We start from the raw sequence: 17,687 nt of genomic DNA on the forward strand, positions 1-17,687 counted from the left end.
AGGCATGAGCCACCATGCCCGGCTAATTTTGTATTTTTTAGTAAAGATGGGGTTTCTCCATGTTGGTCAGGCTGGTCTTAAACTCCCAACCTCAGGTGATCCGCCCACCTTGGCCTCCCAAATTGTTGGAATTATAAGCATGAGCCACTGTACCCAGCCTCATCTTTTAATAATTATACAAATTCTTTATATATTGAGGATATTAACTTTTAGTCATGTTGTAAGTAAGATGGTTTTTCCTGTCTTCTGCCTGTTTGGCATACATAAGCCTTTTTTGAGCTGAGAAGCAGTTGTTTTCAAATATTTTTGTCATGTGTTTCTTTCTTTCTTCTTTCTTTTTTTTTTTTTTGAAACGGAGTCTCACTCTGTTGCCCAAGTTGGAGTGCAATGGTGTGATCTTGGCTCACTACAGCCTCTGCCTCCCAGGTTCAGGTGATTCTCCTGCCTCAGCCTCCCAAGTAGCTGGGATTACAGGTTCCCACCACCATGCCTGGCTAATTTTTTTTGTATCTTTAGTAGAGACATGGTTTACCATGTTGACCAGGCTGGTCTCGAGCTCCTGACCTCTGGTGATCCACTCACATTGACCTCTAAAGTGCTGGGATTACAGTTGTGAGCAACCGCGCCCAGCCTGTCATGTTTTTTGTTTTTGTTTTTGTTTTTTGTTTTTTTTGAGACGGAGTTTCCCTCTTGTTACCCAGGCTGGAGTGCAATGGCGCGATCTCGGCTCACCGCAACCTCCGCCTCCTAGGTTCAGGCGATTCTCCTGCCTCAGCCTCCTGAGTAGCTGGGATTACAGGCACGCGCCACCATGCCCACCTAATTTTTTGTATTTTTAGTAGAGACGGGGTTTCACCATGTTGACCAGGATGGTCTCGATCTCTTGACCACGTGATCCACCCGCCTCGGCCTCCCAAAGTGCTGGGATTACCGGCTTGAGCCACCGCGCCCAGCCCAGCCTGTCATGTTTTAAAATAAAAAACCTGTGGTATGTTACTCTACATTCCCCAGCTCCCATTAGTTTTTTTGGGATATGAGAGCATATCATTGTCTTGTTCTTTTGATGAAATCACTGCTGTTGCTCAATCTATTTTCTAGGGCTTGTAGCATTCTGCACCTTTCCTATACCTTCTATAGATTGAAATGATGGCGATATTTCCTTCTGTACTCTAAAACAATAACACCTTTTTTTTCTTTTGAGATGGAGTTTTGCTCTTGTCACCCAGGCTGGAGTGCAATGGTGTGATCTTGGACCACTGCAACCACCACCTCCCAAATTCAAACTATTCTCCTGGCTCGGCCTCCCAAATAGCTGGGATTACATGTGCCTGCCACCCACCCAGCCTACTATGTGTTTTTTAGTAGAGATGGGGTTTCAACCATGTTGGCCAGGCTGTTCTCAAATTTCTGACCTCAAGTGATCCACCCGCCTAGGTCTCCCAAAGTGTTGGAATTACAGGCATGAGCTGCTGCGCCCAGCCACAAGAGCCATCTTGAACATAAAATAAATATGTCTCTGCAAAGGTGTTGTCAGCTAGTCACGTTTTCTGATGTAGTAGACTTCCAGAGTCACGGCATAGTAGCCATTCTGAGTCACTTACTCTTGGAAGTTCGTAAATTATTTTTTTTTTTCTTTTTGAGATGGAGTTGCGCTGTTAGCCAGGCTGGCATTGGTGCCATCATTGCTCAGTGCAGCTTTGACCTCCCAGGCTCAAGTGATCCTCCTGCCTTTGCCTCCTAAAGTGCTGGAACAACAGTTATAAGCCCCTGTGCCCAGCCCCTTAAATGAAATGTTTAAAAGATAGACAATAGGCCCTCCATATTCATGACTTCCAATTTCTTCAGTCTCAGTTACTCATAGTCCAAAAATATCAAATGGAAAATTTCAAAGGTAAACAATTTGTAAGTTTTAGATGCTGCACCATTCTAAGAAGCGTGGGAAGTATGTCATGCCTGAGAGATAAATCATCCCATAGTCCATTGTAGACTCTACCAACCCATTAGTCACACAGTAGGCATTGCAGTTATCAAATAGACTGTCATGATGTCCTAATGCTTATGATCAGGCGTCACTTATTTTACTTATAATGGCCCAAACCTCAAGAGAAGTGATATTGGCAGATTGTTATCATTGTCTAGTTTGTTACTAGTTATTGTTGTTAATCTCCTGTTGTGCCTGATTTATAAATTAAACTTCATCATAGGTATGCACATATAGGAAAAATCATAGTGTTTATGTGTACTATGTTACGGATCTTGCCATGAACATACTTTAAGTTGTATTTTGTTTGCTAAGTAGAATTTTGTCAAACTTCTTAAATGATTTTTTTTGTTTCCGAATATTAACATATCCATCCACATTTATTTTATAGTTCTTTTGTCACAAAAATCAAATTACTTTTTTCAAACTTTGTATCCTTAGTGCAGGCTGTGGAAGAACAGGTGCCATTTGTGCCATAGATTATACATGGAATTTACTAAAAGCTGGGGTAAGAACAATTTTTTTGTAGCATTATATCCAGTTGATCTATTGCAGTTTTCATATTTAATCATTAATTGCAGTAAATTATAGTGTATATTTTATTATACATGTGATTTTTCTGAAATAGTTTTATTAAGTAAGAAATAAAGATAGTGAATGCGATGCTCGGTGGCTTACTTCTGTTATACCAGAACTTTGGGAGGCCAAGGTGGGAGGATCGCTTGAGCCCAGAAGCTCAAGACCAGCCTGGGCAACATAGGTAGACCGCTGTCTCTAAAAATAATTAAAAAATAAAAACGATTAAAAAAAGAAAGATAGAGGAAAGGTATAATTGCTGCATATTACCTTGAGATAATGCATTGGGCAACAGTGTAAGAATGTTCTAAGTGAGTGATTATTTGCATTAGGATATAAACTTACTGACTTTTCCAATACTGAATTTCATTGCCTTTTTAGAGACAGAGTTTCACTGTTGTTGCCAAGGCTAGAGTGCAATGGCGCGATCTCAGCTCATTGCAACCTTCGCTTCCTGGGTTCAAGCAATTCTCCTGCCTCATCCTCCCTAGTAGCTGGGATTACAGGCGCCCACCACCACGCTCAGCTAATTTTTTGTATTTTTAGTAGTGATGGGGTTTCACCATGTTGGCCAGGTTGATCTCAAGCTGCTGACCTCAGGTGATCCACCCACCTCGGCATTCCAAAGTGCTGGGATTACAGGTGTGAGCCAGTGCACCTGGCCTATTGCCTTTTATATATGTTCTAGATATAAGTGTATTTCATTCAGTACATATTTATGCCTGCTGGAGACGTGATAGTATTGTGGTCCATGAATGCTGCCTGGAGCCAAAATGCCGCGATGGTAATTCTGGCTTCCTCCTTTACTAGCTGTGGGATGTTGGTCAAAATACTAATCCCATTGTGTCTCTATTTATTCATCAGAAAATAGGGATCATAATAGTAAAATGCATAAGAATTAGTAAATTAACCTTGATAAAGGTCTTCAGAACTGTGTGTGCTAAATAGCAAGTACCCAGTTTATTGTTAGTGTTTATTACTGTTGCTGTTGTGATTGTTGTTCTTACCACTGCTTTTTCTAAGATAAGAGTGTTTGATACTGTGGAAGATGGATAAATAAGATACAGACTTCATTATAGATTTGAAAAACAAGTCTCTTCACTTGTTATACATTTGGTTCTTTTGCTGGTTTCATAATGTGTTCATTTCTAGGGAGGTGCTTTTAATCCTTCTAACTTTATAGTTTTTATGAATTGTTCATCTTTGTCTTGTACAAAGTAGAATTAATAAAATGTTTCTTTTTTCTTTTTCTTTCTTCCTTTTATTTCTTTTTTTTCCCTGCCATCTCTCCTTTTTTTTGGCAAGGAAATGTTTACATGTTAAACAGTTCCTTAAGAAGCCCTCTGGAGTTAAATATTTTTTTCCTCAACAACTATAATCATCTAATACTCAGATAAAAATTCTTAAGTGAGCAAAACTAGGATTCTGTTGCATTTTAACATAAAAGTCAAAGACTAAAATTGGAATGGGGCACTTAAATGAATGCTAGCAAACAAAACAAACATCTTGTCATTTTAAAAGTTGTGTATTTTGGCTGGGCGCAGTGGCTCATGCCATAATCTCCAGCACTTTGGGAGGCTAAGGAGGGCGAGTCACCTGAGGTTAGGAGTTTGAGACCAGCCTGGCCAAAACGATGAAATTCCATCTCTACTAAAAATACAAAAATTAGCCAGGCGTGGTGGTGGGCACCTGTAATCTCAGCTACTTGGGAGGCTGAAACAGGAGAATTGCTTGAACCTGGGAGGCAGAGGTTGCAGTGATCTGATATCGCACCACTGCACTTCAGCCTGGGTGACAGAACAAGACTCTGTCTCAAAAATAAAAGTTGTGTATTTTGAACATAGACCTCATTTGATTCACTTTGGCTTACCATAATTAATCTTAGAACTTAGGTTAAGTCTTTTTTTTGAGTCGGAGTCTCAACTCAAGTTAGAGAACTCGAACCTCCCAAGTTCAAGTGATTCTCCTGCCTCAGCCTCCCAAGTAGCTGGGATTACAGACGCCCGCCACCACACCTGGCTATATTTTTGTATTTGTAGTAGAGACAGGGTTTTACTATGTTGGCCAGGCTGGTCTTGAACTCCCTACCTCATGATCTGTCTGCCCCGGCCTTCCAAAGTGCTGGGATTACAGGCATGAGCCACCGATGACTGGCCTGGGTCTTTTTTGTTTGTTTGTTTGTTTGAAATGGAGTCTCGCTCTGTTGCCCAGGCTGGAGTGCAGTGGTGTGATCTCAGCTCACTATAACCTCTGCTTCCCAGGTTCCAGTGATTCTCCTCTCTTAGTCTTCTGAGTAGCTTGTATTACATGCACGTGCCACCACACCTGGCTAATTTTTGTATTTTTAGTAGAGATGGTGTTTCACCATGTTGGCCAAGTAGGTCTGAAATTTCTGACCTCAGGTGGTCCACCTGCCTTGGCCTCCCAAAGTGCTGGAATTGCAGACGTGAGCCACCACGCCCGGCCTAGGTTAAGTCTTGATGTAAAAATCTTACAATGTATATAAAGGACTCCCAAGCATCAGACCTGGAAATCATTTATAACTCTTCCATCGTAATCACTCCAAAATAGTCTTGTTGATAACAGGTCCAATAGTTTTGCTTCTGTAAACCTCCAACAGTTTCTCACCCTTTCAGACTATCGTCTTTCCTGATATAAAAAATTACATGAATCAGATCTTCCATGTCAGCATTGCCTATTGTAGTAGTTCCAATTCCATACACACAAAATAATTACCTAGGTTGTTTCATAATTAGTTCCCCAAGATGGAGCCAAGGGATCTGTATTTTTGCCTAGACCTTTTCGCTGGTCCTCATATAGCCAATGCAGAAGATACTGGCCTATAGAATAAGTTCAGTCTATATTATGTTCACAGTCTGATCCCAAATATCCTTCTCTTTTCTCCTCCTTTGAGTACGTTCTCCTTCTTTTAGTCTTAGGCTTTATCTACATCAAACTTCTGAATTCCCCAGATAGATTATACATTCAGTCTGCTATGCTTATGCGTATTTCCTTCACTTCTTATGGATTAACCTTTTAATACCCAACTATATTGTCACTCCACACACTCAGCAGTTAGCCGCAGCCTCTTTATTCCTGCTATGCTGCAGACATGCTTTGGAGGGACATAACTGGCTCCCCAGCTTGGATGCTGAGGGTCAAGAACAGTTTTGTTTCCACAGTGCCAAGCATAGTGTATGAGATACAGGTGGTGTTCAGTAAATGTTTGCAGTAAACCAGCATTTATTCAAGTTTTATGTGAAAAGCTAAAGACTATTTTACTGTTTTCTGAATAGATACACAAAGTTTATGTATTAAATTTTCTGTTTTAGAAAATACCAGAGGAATTTAATGTATTTAATTTAATACAAGAAATGAGAACACAAAGGCATTCTGCAGTACAAACAAAGGTATAGTTGTTTTCCTTTATAAACTGTATTTTATAAATGCTTTCTTCTTTTTTAAAATGTTTTTTCTTTTTGTTTTTTTAATCATTTTTCTCCCTCATAGGAGCAATATGAGCTTGTTCATAGAGCTATTGCCCAACTGTTTGAAAAACAGCTACAACTATATGAAATTCGTGGAGCTCAGGAAGTTACTGATGGAGTGGTAAGTGTTCTTGGCCTGTTAATTTTGGGAAACTTTTACTTTTTGTTAAGATGTAATAGCTTTTAGTTGTCATCTTGTGTTTTGTCTGACACAAGAATGTCCAGGACATTTATTATTTTTACTTAACATGGATTTTGTTAAACTCATTTCCCTCTTATCTGTGTCTCTATTATGAATGATATTTAGTGACTCCAATATAAGGTTAATAATGTTCTAAATAAAGTTAGGAAAGATCTTATGTCAAAAACCATATACATGGTTAATGTTTTACTTTTTAAAAAAAAGTTGCATTGTTTTCTTTACTCTTTCCTTCCACCCCCACCTAAGTAATTCTGCATTGATTGTAATTGAATTTTATTTTGTATAAAGTGTTTTGGTTATTTGTGTATATACTTTTCAATTAAGCAGAATTATAGAGCCATAATTAAGTCCTTTTCGTCATGTTGTAATTCAGTGTTATTCTAGCCATATAACATCTTATTGGATATTCAACTTCTAGCCCTGAGAAAAATACTGTTTTCTCAGTGTTCTCATTTCTGCCCTTGTTTTCTAATCAATTGTCTTGTTTCCTTTCTGTATATAACCACCTTGTTCCTGAAGGTGCTGAACTTTTTTTTTGTGTGTAGAATTTTTCTTTACATCTTTATCATTGAGTCTGTGATAACTATTACATTGTTAAACCAAGTATGAAGAAATGCGTTACAACATTTATAATCTTTGTTTTTCTTTTCTGCCTTTAAATGGTTTTGTCAGTTCCCAGAATATTTGTTTGAACTTCCTTGGTTTTCCAAATGAGAGATTTATTACCAAATGGTGATCTCAGTTTGTTAAGATAAATCTAATATTGGTCCATGAGTTTTAGGAAATATGCATTTCTTTTATTAGCCAAGTGCCAATTTCAGGTTTTTAAGTTTTATGTGATCTCATTCTTATTCTTCTTCATTAACATAGTAATTATTGTCCAAGAAAACCTCCTACAATGCCTTTAGCTTAATTAAATGATGTTATGACATGTTCTGAATCTAGCCAAATATTTTATAATGTAGAATCAAATGTATGTTTTTTGTGTGATGGAGTCTCACTCTTTTGCTTAGGGCTGGAGTGCAGTGACACGATCTCTGCTTACAGCAACCTCTGTCTCCTAGATTCAAGCCGATTCTCGTGCCTCATCCTCCGGAATAGCTGGAATTATAGGCATGTGCCACCATGCCTAGCTAATTTTTGTATTTTTAGTAGAGATGGGGTTTTGCCAAGTTAGCCAGGTTAATCTCAAACCCCTGATCTCAGGTGATCTACATGTCTCAACCTCCCGAAGTGCTAATATTATAGATTTGAGCCACTGTGCCCAGACAGATGTTTAAATTATTTTGTATAATTTTATCTAAGTTGAGATATTTAATATTTCAAAAAGCTACATAGGGTATAAACACTTTTTTTTTCTTATGAGACCGAGTCTCGCTGTGTCACCAAGCTGGAGTGATTCAAGTGATTCCCCTTCCTCAGCCTCCCGAGTAGCTGGGACTATAGGCACACAGCACCAAGGCTGGTTAATTTTTTTTTCTTTTCAGTAGAGACAGAGTTTCACCGTGTTGGCCAGGATGGTCTCGATCTCCTGACCTGTGATCCACCCGCCTCAACCTCCCAAAGTGCTGGGATTACAGGCATGAGCCACTGTGCCCAGCCACACTTACTACTTTTCTGACAATTTAGTTAATAGGTAAAAGGTTTTTTTTTTAAATGTTCTGTGTTCCAGAATTATTTTTGTAGAAGTAGAAATTTTAGTTTGATATACTACTTGGTTATTTTAAACTTTAAAATAAATACTATTTTGGGGGGAGGTATTTACAACTAAAGTGAATTCCTGAAGTGAGATACCTAAAGAGAAAACTTATTCTGTAAGCCTATATCATATTGACCAAGATTTAGAAATACCTTAATAAGCAAACATCTGTGCATCTTGCCATTTTATCTTGTTTATAAAAGACACCATCACTTCAAAATTGAAAGAGCTAGAGGAGCAAGATCAAAAAAACTCAAAACCTAGCAGAAGACAGGAAATAACTAAGATCAGAGCAGAACTGAAGGAAATAGAGACACAAAAAACTCTTCAAAAAATCAATAAATCCAGGAGCTGGTTCTTTGAAAAGAAAAGACACCATCACTAGTACTGTCAACACCAGTATTTCAATTCTAGAATGATTAAGTAATAGCAATAATAGTTTGTGTTATGGTCCTTTTTTTGTGTTTGTGTAGTATATTTTAGATGTGATCATGAATTCTGGATTTTTTTCCTAAAATATAATTTTTTTTAAATTTAAAGCACCCTGCTTTTTATTTTTTCTATAGCTGAAAATATTCTTAAATATTAGATAATTTGTTTCTTAATTTTTTTGTCACCTTTCATATAACTGTTATTTAGTTATTTTCTTTTTCTCTGAATGCATCCAGATTTTTTTTTTCTTTTTTGAGATGGAGTCTCACTCTTGTCACCCAGGCTGGAGTGCAGTGGCACAGTCTCAGCTCACTACAACCTTCGCCTCCTGGGTTCAAGCGATTCTCCTGCCTCAGTCTTCTGAGTAGCTAGGACTACACGTACCCGACACCAAGCCTGGCTAATTTTTGTGTTTTTAGTAGAGATGAGGTTGGCCAGGCTGGTCTCAAACTCCTGACCTCCTGATCCATCTGCCTTGGCCTCCCAAAGTGCTGGGATTACAGGCGTGAGCTACCACGCTCGGCCCTGTTTTATGGAAAATAATAGTACACAAGACAACTTTAGAAACTTCTGCTTAAAACAAGAGAACACAGGCTAGGCGCCATGGCTCATTTCATGCCTGTAATCCCACCTCTTTAGGTTGCCAGGCAAGGAGAATTGCTTGAGACCAGGAGTTTGAGATCTTCTAGGGTGACGTAGCGATACCCCATCTCTACAAAAAAAATTTCATTACCCAGGTATGTTAGCACATGCCTGTAGTCCTGGCTGTGGGGGAGGCTGAAGTAGAGTAGTTACTTGAGCCCAGGAGTTCAAGGCTGTAGAGCTATAATCGTGCCACTGCACTAGATTATTTAATTCCTAAAATTCTTATCCATTTCAAAAGTTGGTGATTGCTTCAGCAAGTTGTATACCTGACAAATGTGAACTCAAAAATTGTAGGTAATAAAAGAGAATCAGAAGATGTAGGTGTATAGCAGACATTAACCAGGAAATCCAAGAAGAGCATTGTTTGTAAAGTCCAGTGACCAGGAGGCTTTGTTCATGCTGCTTAGGTAGTGGCTCTCCATTGAGTTGCAGTTCTGCACTGCCACATTGATTGCTTTAATCAGAGGAAACTCAGTATGTTCTGAAAGCTAATCTCCACCAGAAGTTCTCTTTTTGCTCTTCCTGTTAATGGCTTTGTCATGCTCTTATTTACCCAGAAAAAGGAATCCGTCATGAAACCTTTACTTTGTCACATGTAGTGTTTACCTAAAATGTCCTTACTATCTCATATTCTCTTTACCCTTCCACCTGCCATTCCACCTGTTTTGTCTCTTCCAATCCTCATTCTTTTTTTGTCAAAATCTTACCCAGCCCTCATGCAATTCTACATTTTACCTTAATATTGTCAACTTGTTTTTTCTCAATTGCATTCTTAATATTCTCAACTATAACAACTTCTGGTTCTGAGTTCATAGTTTCATAGTACTGATTATGCCACTTTGGGGCTGTAGTATTACTCTTCTTCTTTTTTTTTTTTTTTTTTTTTTGGCAGGTTCGCCAGATTATACATTTTGAAGTTAAATATAATACCATGTCCTTTTTACATTTTAGTATCCTCTGCAGTGCTGACGTTGTTCAGTGCATTTCACATAGATGTCCACAGTGCCTTACCTGCAGTTCCAAAATCCAAAGAAAACATTTTTTGTTTTATTTGCTTGTTTTTGTGAGTTTGATATTGCATTCACTTGGCGACAGAATATTTCATTGACATGACATGAGTCTGTTTATGTTGTGCTACCAAAAAAAAAATGCTGTTTTGTAGGTTAGAAACAGTTCAAATTAGAAGGCGTTTCATATGGTTTGCTTTTATTTTTTATTTAACCTACTTAGTGCATACTTTGGTACAAAATACCAAATGTTATTATAGAATTATTATATCTGTAATGGAAATCATAAGTAGATGATTAATAATATGTTGGGGTATTTTTTTTTTCGAGACTGAGTCTCGCTCTGTCGCCCAGGCTGGAGTGCAGTGACATGATCTCGGCTCATTGCAACCTCCGCCTCCCAGATTCCAGTGATTCTCCTGCCTTAGCCTCCCAGGTAGCTGGAATTATAGATGTGCACCACCACACCCAGCTAATTTTTGTATTGTGGTGGAGACAGGGTTTCCCCATATTGGCCCAGGCTGGTCTCAAACTCCTGACCTCAAGTGATTCACCCATGTCAGCCTCCCAAAGTGCCAGGGTTACATGTGTGAGCCACCATGCCTGGCCTAATAGGTACCTTTTCCATGCAGAGTCTCTAAATTCTGGTGGTACCTGAGGATCTGAAACTTTGGTGATCAAAAGTCCTGATTTGCCTAAGGCACACCAGTTTACACTAGTTTTCTAGGTATAATAATTAATAATGCTCCTTTTTCATACTGTAAAGAGCCTTGATGAGGACAATAAATTATATGGTCACCCTACCTATAGCCAGATATTTCTGCACCAATGCCTCAATATTGGTGGGTGGATTTAATTAAGGATGAGTGCTTTAAGTCTTATGATGTAACTCTATTTTTCTGGTCAGGTAGTGAGATGTGTAAAACCTCTAATTCATCAGATTATATATAAGGAGATAGGGTGCACTTAAAATTGCTAGGAAGTTGAGATCTCTGTTGTTTTAGTTGGAAATAATTGAAGTAACAGTTGTAAGCACAAGCTGTCATGATGGACGTAGCAGAAGTGCCTTTTAATTAAAAAAAACAATAACAACAAAATAAAGTGCAACTGCAGTTTCAGATTTCCTTAGTTGATAGTATATGTAAAGATGGTTGCTTTCTAAAATTATCCAAGATGTTGGCAAGGGTGAAAATAATTCCTGTCGCCTGGATATAACATACCCTAGAATTAAAATACCCTAGCTAGATAAATATGAGATATGTTGACAGTGAAACCAATTCAAGGCAGTATTTTAATTTCATAGCTCCTCTATTTACAGTCCTAAACCTAAGGTGCTTATGTGTTTTGACTCTGAAGCATCAATGTTAATGAAGTCATTGGTCCTTGTGACCAGCAAGAATCAAGGATATTCCTGGGATGGACTCTGTCTACCTTTTTGAGGTCCATTTGGTTAGCCAGTGATATAGGAGCTATATTCCCTAATAGATTAGGGCACTCCACATAGTGACATAGAGTGAGAGTAAGGCAAGAAATGGTTAAAATGAATCCTGGGACCAATTTAAAAGTACTAGGTAGTAATGGGGAGTCAAAAAAAGATACTCCATTACTCCATAAATGGTATAAGCCTTATTTGTTGACCTTTTTTCTCTCCGTATATGTTAAGCTTCTAGTGGTAGTGATGGGGGACGTGGGAGGATACTATGTTCTTTGATCCATGTTATCTTGGGAAACCTATGTTTTTACAGTATCTTTTGAGATGTGTTAAAATGCTACCGTATACCTTGATCTTTCAGTAACTGTGATGCGTTTTTTTTTTTTTTTTTTTTTTTTGATACAATGTCTCCCATTGAAGTCTGGTCCTTCAGGCTAAAATATAGAGCCAGAATATAAGACTCTTTTTTTTTTTTTTTAATTTAACTTGGCAAAATTGGCATTGTTTTAAGGATTGAAAAGCACAGAAACAATTTAGTTGAAACATGAAGAGGAAAAATTATTTTTCTCATAACCTTAGTGAAGCATTTTTTCCCTTGGCAGAATGAAATTAACACTGAAAACATGGTCAGCTCCACAGATGCTGAAAAACAAGATTCTCCTCCTCCAAAACCACCAAGGACCCGCAGGTATTGTGTGTCTTTAAACATTTTCTTTAAAAGTGTACTTGTTTTTATTCACTGTAAATTAAAATGACAAAATCTGAATATTTCTAAATATTATAACTTTTATTATTATTTTGTTAGTCTGTAGCATACATGACAAAACATAACAAAACAACTAATTTGTTACAGTTCACTAAAAATTTGGTTTCATTTTGGATAAAATTTCAATACACTGTGGCAGAATGTAGATACCACCATGAATTGACTGTAGTTTATGTTTTGATATATAAATTTTATATATCAAATTATATGTGATATAGTTAAAATTTTAGTTATTCTAAAGATTTTCATTGTTTTCCTTGGTGACTGAATATGTTTGCCAAAAATTATATGCGTGTTGAAGAGGTTATGTTATATTTAATAACGTTACTAGCAAAGATTAGTTTATTTCTTTAGTTTTTCTTGCTTTTCTGCCAAGCTGATTTATAGTAGTTAAAATCATATATATTCGTCTTTTCCTTCCCTTCTTGTTCAGGGTAGCTGCTAGGTCAGTGACATAGTAGTATGGAAAGAATACAGAGTCAGAAGATGGTAGTTTCAACTCCTTTTCTGCCAGTTAGCTCTGGGATCTAGAATTAGTTTATTTATTCCTGGGGAGAGGGAGTTTTTTTCAGTATTGTCCTAAGGATTAAATTAAAAAGCTATTAGAATATTTTATAGTGTCTTTCTTGCACGTAGATCTGCCCAAACTGGCCTCCCATCAAAATAATTTTTTTTTATACAGGATACACCAATTCTTTCTATCTTAAAACTTTGGTGAAAGTTGGATAAAATGGCCAGGGTCATGTCTTGACATTGAGTTGCTAATTCCAAGAGATCATTCTAATAAAATCATCTCTTTTAACAAAAGAAAAAGCCTGCAGCTTCCCCCAGTAATGGAAGGTTTGGTTAGAATCCCTGCACACCACAGGATAAATTTACTCTCATTTTGACCATGCAAGATTCTAACTGCCTGGAAAGGAAGCTCCTGGTACAAAAAGAGGTAGTATACTCTGGTATAAAGAGGATTTTTCATGTAAATAGGTCTCATTTCAAATTTTAACTTAAGCATTTCCCACTAAATGAACTTGGACAAGCTACTTCTCTGAAAATTCTTTACTTCATTGTGCTGAAATATAGTACTAGTATTTTGCATTGTTAAGAATTAGTGATAATGTATACAAAATATATAGTTACTTGCCTGGTCTGTAGTAGCAGATTTTTAAGTGTGGTAGTTGTTACAGTCTCTGGAATACCTTTGCATACTTCTCTCAGGAATCTCAGGAAGCCTATGTATAGATGAGGTCAGGTCTCAACATTTAAATGTTTAAGATGTTAACTGTGTGCTGACAAAACTTACTAGTAGTTCTTTCCTGTTTGATTTCCACTTTGGTATCTACCAAAATTGGTTGGCATTTTAGCCATCTGTGGAAGGTAGCCAGTTGAAACCTATAAACTGTTAATTGTTTAATTTCTCTGTTCCACTTATGAGCCCTAGGATCCTAAAGGAAACTACTGGCCCTAAAAAATGTAACATTTTTACTACTCTGTCTTTTGATTTGATTTTTTTTAGATTAAGCCAATACAGAGGTTTTCAAAGTCTACACTGATATTTATGATTTGAATGTTCTTCTGCCTCTAACTACATATAGCAGCAGTCGCCTCTTAATTTTACAAGAAAAAGAAGAATAGAATATCTGAGTTTTAAGCCTTTTTCCTATACCTGTTCAAAAATTTGACTTCTGTTACTCTTCAAAAAAGATAGTAAAGAAATAGCAAATGAATATTAACAAAAATATTAAACTCAATACTTTTTTTTTTGTTTGAGATGTAGTCTTGCTCCATCTCCTAGGCTAGAGTGCAGTGGCACGATCTCGGCTCACTGCAACCTATGCCTCCTGGGTTCAAGCAGTTCTCTTGCCTCAGCCTCCCTAGTAGGTGGGACTGCAGGCACCTGCCACCACACCTGGCTAATTTTTGTACTTTTAGTAGAGATGGGGTTTCACCTTGTTGGTCAGGCTGGTCTTGAACTCCGGACCTCAGACGATCCACCCACCTTGGTCTCCCATAGTGCTGGGATTACAGACGTGAGCTATCACATCGGGCTCTTAAGACAGATTTTTATTAGGCATACATCCTAAAAGTTTTCAGTGTTTGATTTTATATTAACTGCATAGGTCATCTTTTTTCTTCATGTAATGGAATCAAATGCCAGCATAACATTGTTTTTGACAAAGAGATTCTTGTGGCTTCTAAGTTGGGATGAGTTTTAGAACTATTATAAATTGTTTCAACATAACTGAAAATAAAATCAGAAAATTGTAAGGTTAATAACAGGTAAAGTAATATAGTTTGTTTTTCAGTATGGCTACAGTAAACAAATTGTTTAAAGTACATGATGGAGCCGAGCACAGTGGCTCATGCCTGTAATCCCAACACTTTGGGAGGCCAAGGTAGGCAGATCACAAGATCAGGAACTCAAGACCAGCCTGACCAATATGGTGATGAAACCCTGACTCTACTAAAAATACAAAAATTAGCCAGGCATGGTGGCGTATTCCTGCAGTCCCAGTTACTTGGGAGGCTGAGGCTAAGGCAGGGGAGTTGCTTTGAACTCAGGAGATGGAGGTTGCAGTGAGCTGAGATTGCGCCACTGCACTCCAGCCTGGGTGACGGAGCAGGACTCCATCAGCAGGGAGGAATACTAGTATTAGCTGGGTGTGGTGGTGGGCACCTACAGCCCTAGCTACTCAGGAGGCTGAGGCTGGAGAATCGCTTGAACCTGGGAGACGAAGGTTGTAGTGAGCCAAGATTGCGCCACTGCACTCTAGCCTGGCCAACAAAGCAAGACTCTGTCTAAAAATTTGTATATATTAAAAAATAATAAAGTATATGTTGGCTGGGCATAGTGGCTAACACTTAATAATCCCAACTTTTTGGGAGGCTAAGGCAGGAGGATTGCTTGAGTCCGTGTGTGTGTGTGTGTGTGTGTCTGTGTGTGTCTGTGTGTGTGTTGTGCATATGTTTTATTTTTATTTTTTTACTTTTTAAATATTTTTGTTAAAAACTGAGAAACATATACACACTAGCCTAAGCATACACAGGGTCAGGATCATCAATATTATTGCCTTCTACCTCCACATCTTGTCCTACTGAAAGGATATCAGGGCAGTAACACATGGAGCTGTCATCTCCTATGATAGTAATGCCTTCTTCTGGAATACCTCCTGAAGGACCTGGCTGAAGCTGTTTAACAGTTAACTAGTCTTTTTTTTAACAATTAGGAGTACACTCAAAATTAACATTAAACAGTAAGTATATGGTTAGGCTCAATGGCTCACACCTGTAATCCCAGCACTTTGGGAGGCCAAGACAGGTGGATCACTTGAAGATGGGGGTTCGAGACCATCCTGGCCAGCATGGTGAAAGCCCATCTCTACTAAAAATACAAAAATTAGCTGGGTGTCATGGCGCAGGCCTGAGTCCCAGCTTCTTGGGAGGCTGAGACAGGAGAATTGCTTGAACCCAGGAGGTAGAGGTTGCAGTGAGCCGAGATTGCTCCACTGGACGTTAGCCTGGGTGTGACAGGGCGAGACTGTCTCAAAAAAAAAGTAAGTATATAAGCCAATAACTGTTTTGTTTATTATCATCATCAAGGATTTTGTCCTGTATATAATTATATGTGCTATACTTTTATATGACTGACAGCACAATAGGTTTGTTTATAGCAGCATCACAACAAACATGTGAATAATGCATTTTGCTAGAAATTCATAGGACTTTTTCAGCTCCATTATAACATTATAGGGCCACCATGGTATGTGTGGCCCATCATTGACTGAAACATCACATGATTTTACATGTCTTCCAGTCATTTTTAATATTCCAGTTCTTTTCTTTTTCTTCTTTTCTTTGACAGAGTCTTGCTTTGTTGCCCAGGCTGGAGTGCAGTGGTGTGATTATGGCTCACTGCAGCCTCGACCTCCTAGGCTCCCACCCTAGCCTCCCAACTAGCTGGAACTGTAGACATACACCACCATGCCTAGCTAATTTCTGTATTTTTTGTAGAGATGGGTTTTCTCCATATTGCCTAGGCCAGTTTTAAACCCTTGGGCTTAAGGGATGCACCCATTTTGGCCTCTCAAAGTGCTGAGATTGTAGTTGTGAGTCACCATGCCCAGCCAGTATTCCAGTTCTTCCGATTCTTAAAAGTGAACAGAACTAGGAATGATTGGGCATTTGACAGAAGCCTCTGATGTGAAAGACAGGAAACGGAGATAATACAGAGTAAAATTAAAAAGATGAGAGAAAAAAAGAAGCAACTGTCTACTTTTCTCAGTCATCGGGAAATGCTGCAACCATGAAGAATTATGGGTAATAAGTAAGAAGCTCTTAGAAATTAAAAATACAGGCTGGGGGCCGGGGCGCGGTGGCTCAAGCCTGTAATCCCAGCACTTTGGGAGGCCGAGGCGGGTGGATCACGAGGTCAAGAGATCGAGACCATCCCGGTCAACATAGTGAAACCCCGTCTCTACTAAAAATACAAAAAATTAGCTGGGCATGGTGGCACGTGCCTGTAATCCCAGCTACTCAGGAGGCTGAGACAGGAGAATTGCCTGAACCCAGGACGCGGAGGCTGCAGTGAGCCGAGATCGTGCCATTGCACTCCAGCCTGGGTAACAAGAGTGAAACTCCGTCTCAAAAAAAAAAAAAAAAAAAAAAATACAGGCTGGGTGTGGTGTCTCATGCCTATAATCCTAGCACTTTGGGAGGTCAAGGCGGGCAGATCACGAGGTCAAGAGTTCAAGACCAGCCTGACTAACATGGTGAACCCCCCTGTCTACTAAAAATGCAAAAATTAGCCAAGCGTGGTGGTGTGCACCTGTAATCTCAGCTACTCAGTAGGCTCAGGCAGGAGAATTGTTTGAATCCGGGAAGCAGAGGTAGCAGTGAGCCAAGATCACACCACTGCACTCCAGCCTGGGCAACAGAGCAAGACTCTGTCTCCAAAAAAAAAAAAAAAAAATTAATAATATAATACCATAAATTTAAAAATTAAGCAGAAGTTTGGAAAACAGTCAAGGAACTATTTCAAGAAAATGAACACATAAAGAGAAAGTAGGAGAGAATAGATAAGGAAATCAGAAAGCCAAACTAGAATATCAGTCACTGAACTAATTGTCTGAAAGGAGAGTAGAGAAGAACAAATTAGAGAAAAAAAAGAAAATATATTAGAATTAAATGGCATAAATTTTCATATAGAGGGTATACACCAAGTTCCTAATATAATGCATAAAAATAGATTTTTTAAATAAGTTTTTTTAAGTTACCTTATGAAATTGTAAACCATCTGATGTAAGAACCTTGTTGAGGTTTAGAGTAAGATAAAAATAATGCTGAAGTTTGGAGTAAGATTTTTTAAAAATAAAAAACTTTGAAAATAATTAACAAACCCATATACCATACTCAATATCTGTCAAGCACTGTTCTAAATGTTATTCAGATGTTAACTCATGTAATTC

General features: G+C 38.3%; 1 protein-coding gene across 4 annotated transcripts in view; it reads left to right on the forward strand.

Moving 5' to 3' along the window:
• The window catches only part of PTPN12 (protein tyrosine phosphatase non-receptor type 12), a 115,948-nt gene that overhangs the window by 73,261 nt on the left and 25,000 nt on the right, over positions 1 to 17,687 (forward strand). For all 4 annotated transcript variants that reach the window (XM_003921134.4, XM_074379302.1, XM_074379301.1 and 1 more), the window contains exons 9-12: positions 2,423 to 2,489; positions 5,890 to 5,967; positions 6,068 to 6,166; positions 12,065 to 12,150. In XM_003921134.4, coding sequence (XP_003921183.1) covers positions 2,423 to 2,489; positions 5,890 to 5,967; positions 6,068 to 6,166; positions 12,065 to 12,150 — 330 coding nt within the window. The remainder of the gene's footprint in view (positions 1 to 2,422; positions 2,490 to 5,889; positions 5,968 to 6,067; positions 6,167 to 12,064; positions 12,151 to 17,687) is intronic.

This window comes from Saimiri boliviensis, chromosome 10, assembly GCF_048565385.1.
Source record: "Saimiri boliviensis isolate mSaiBol1 chromosome 10, mSaiBol1.pri, whole genome shotgun sequence".
Taxonomy (NCBI): domain Eukaryota; kingdom Metazoa; phylum Chordata; class Mammalia; order Primates; family Cebidae; genus Saimiri; species Saimiri boliviensis.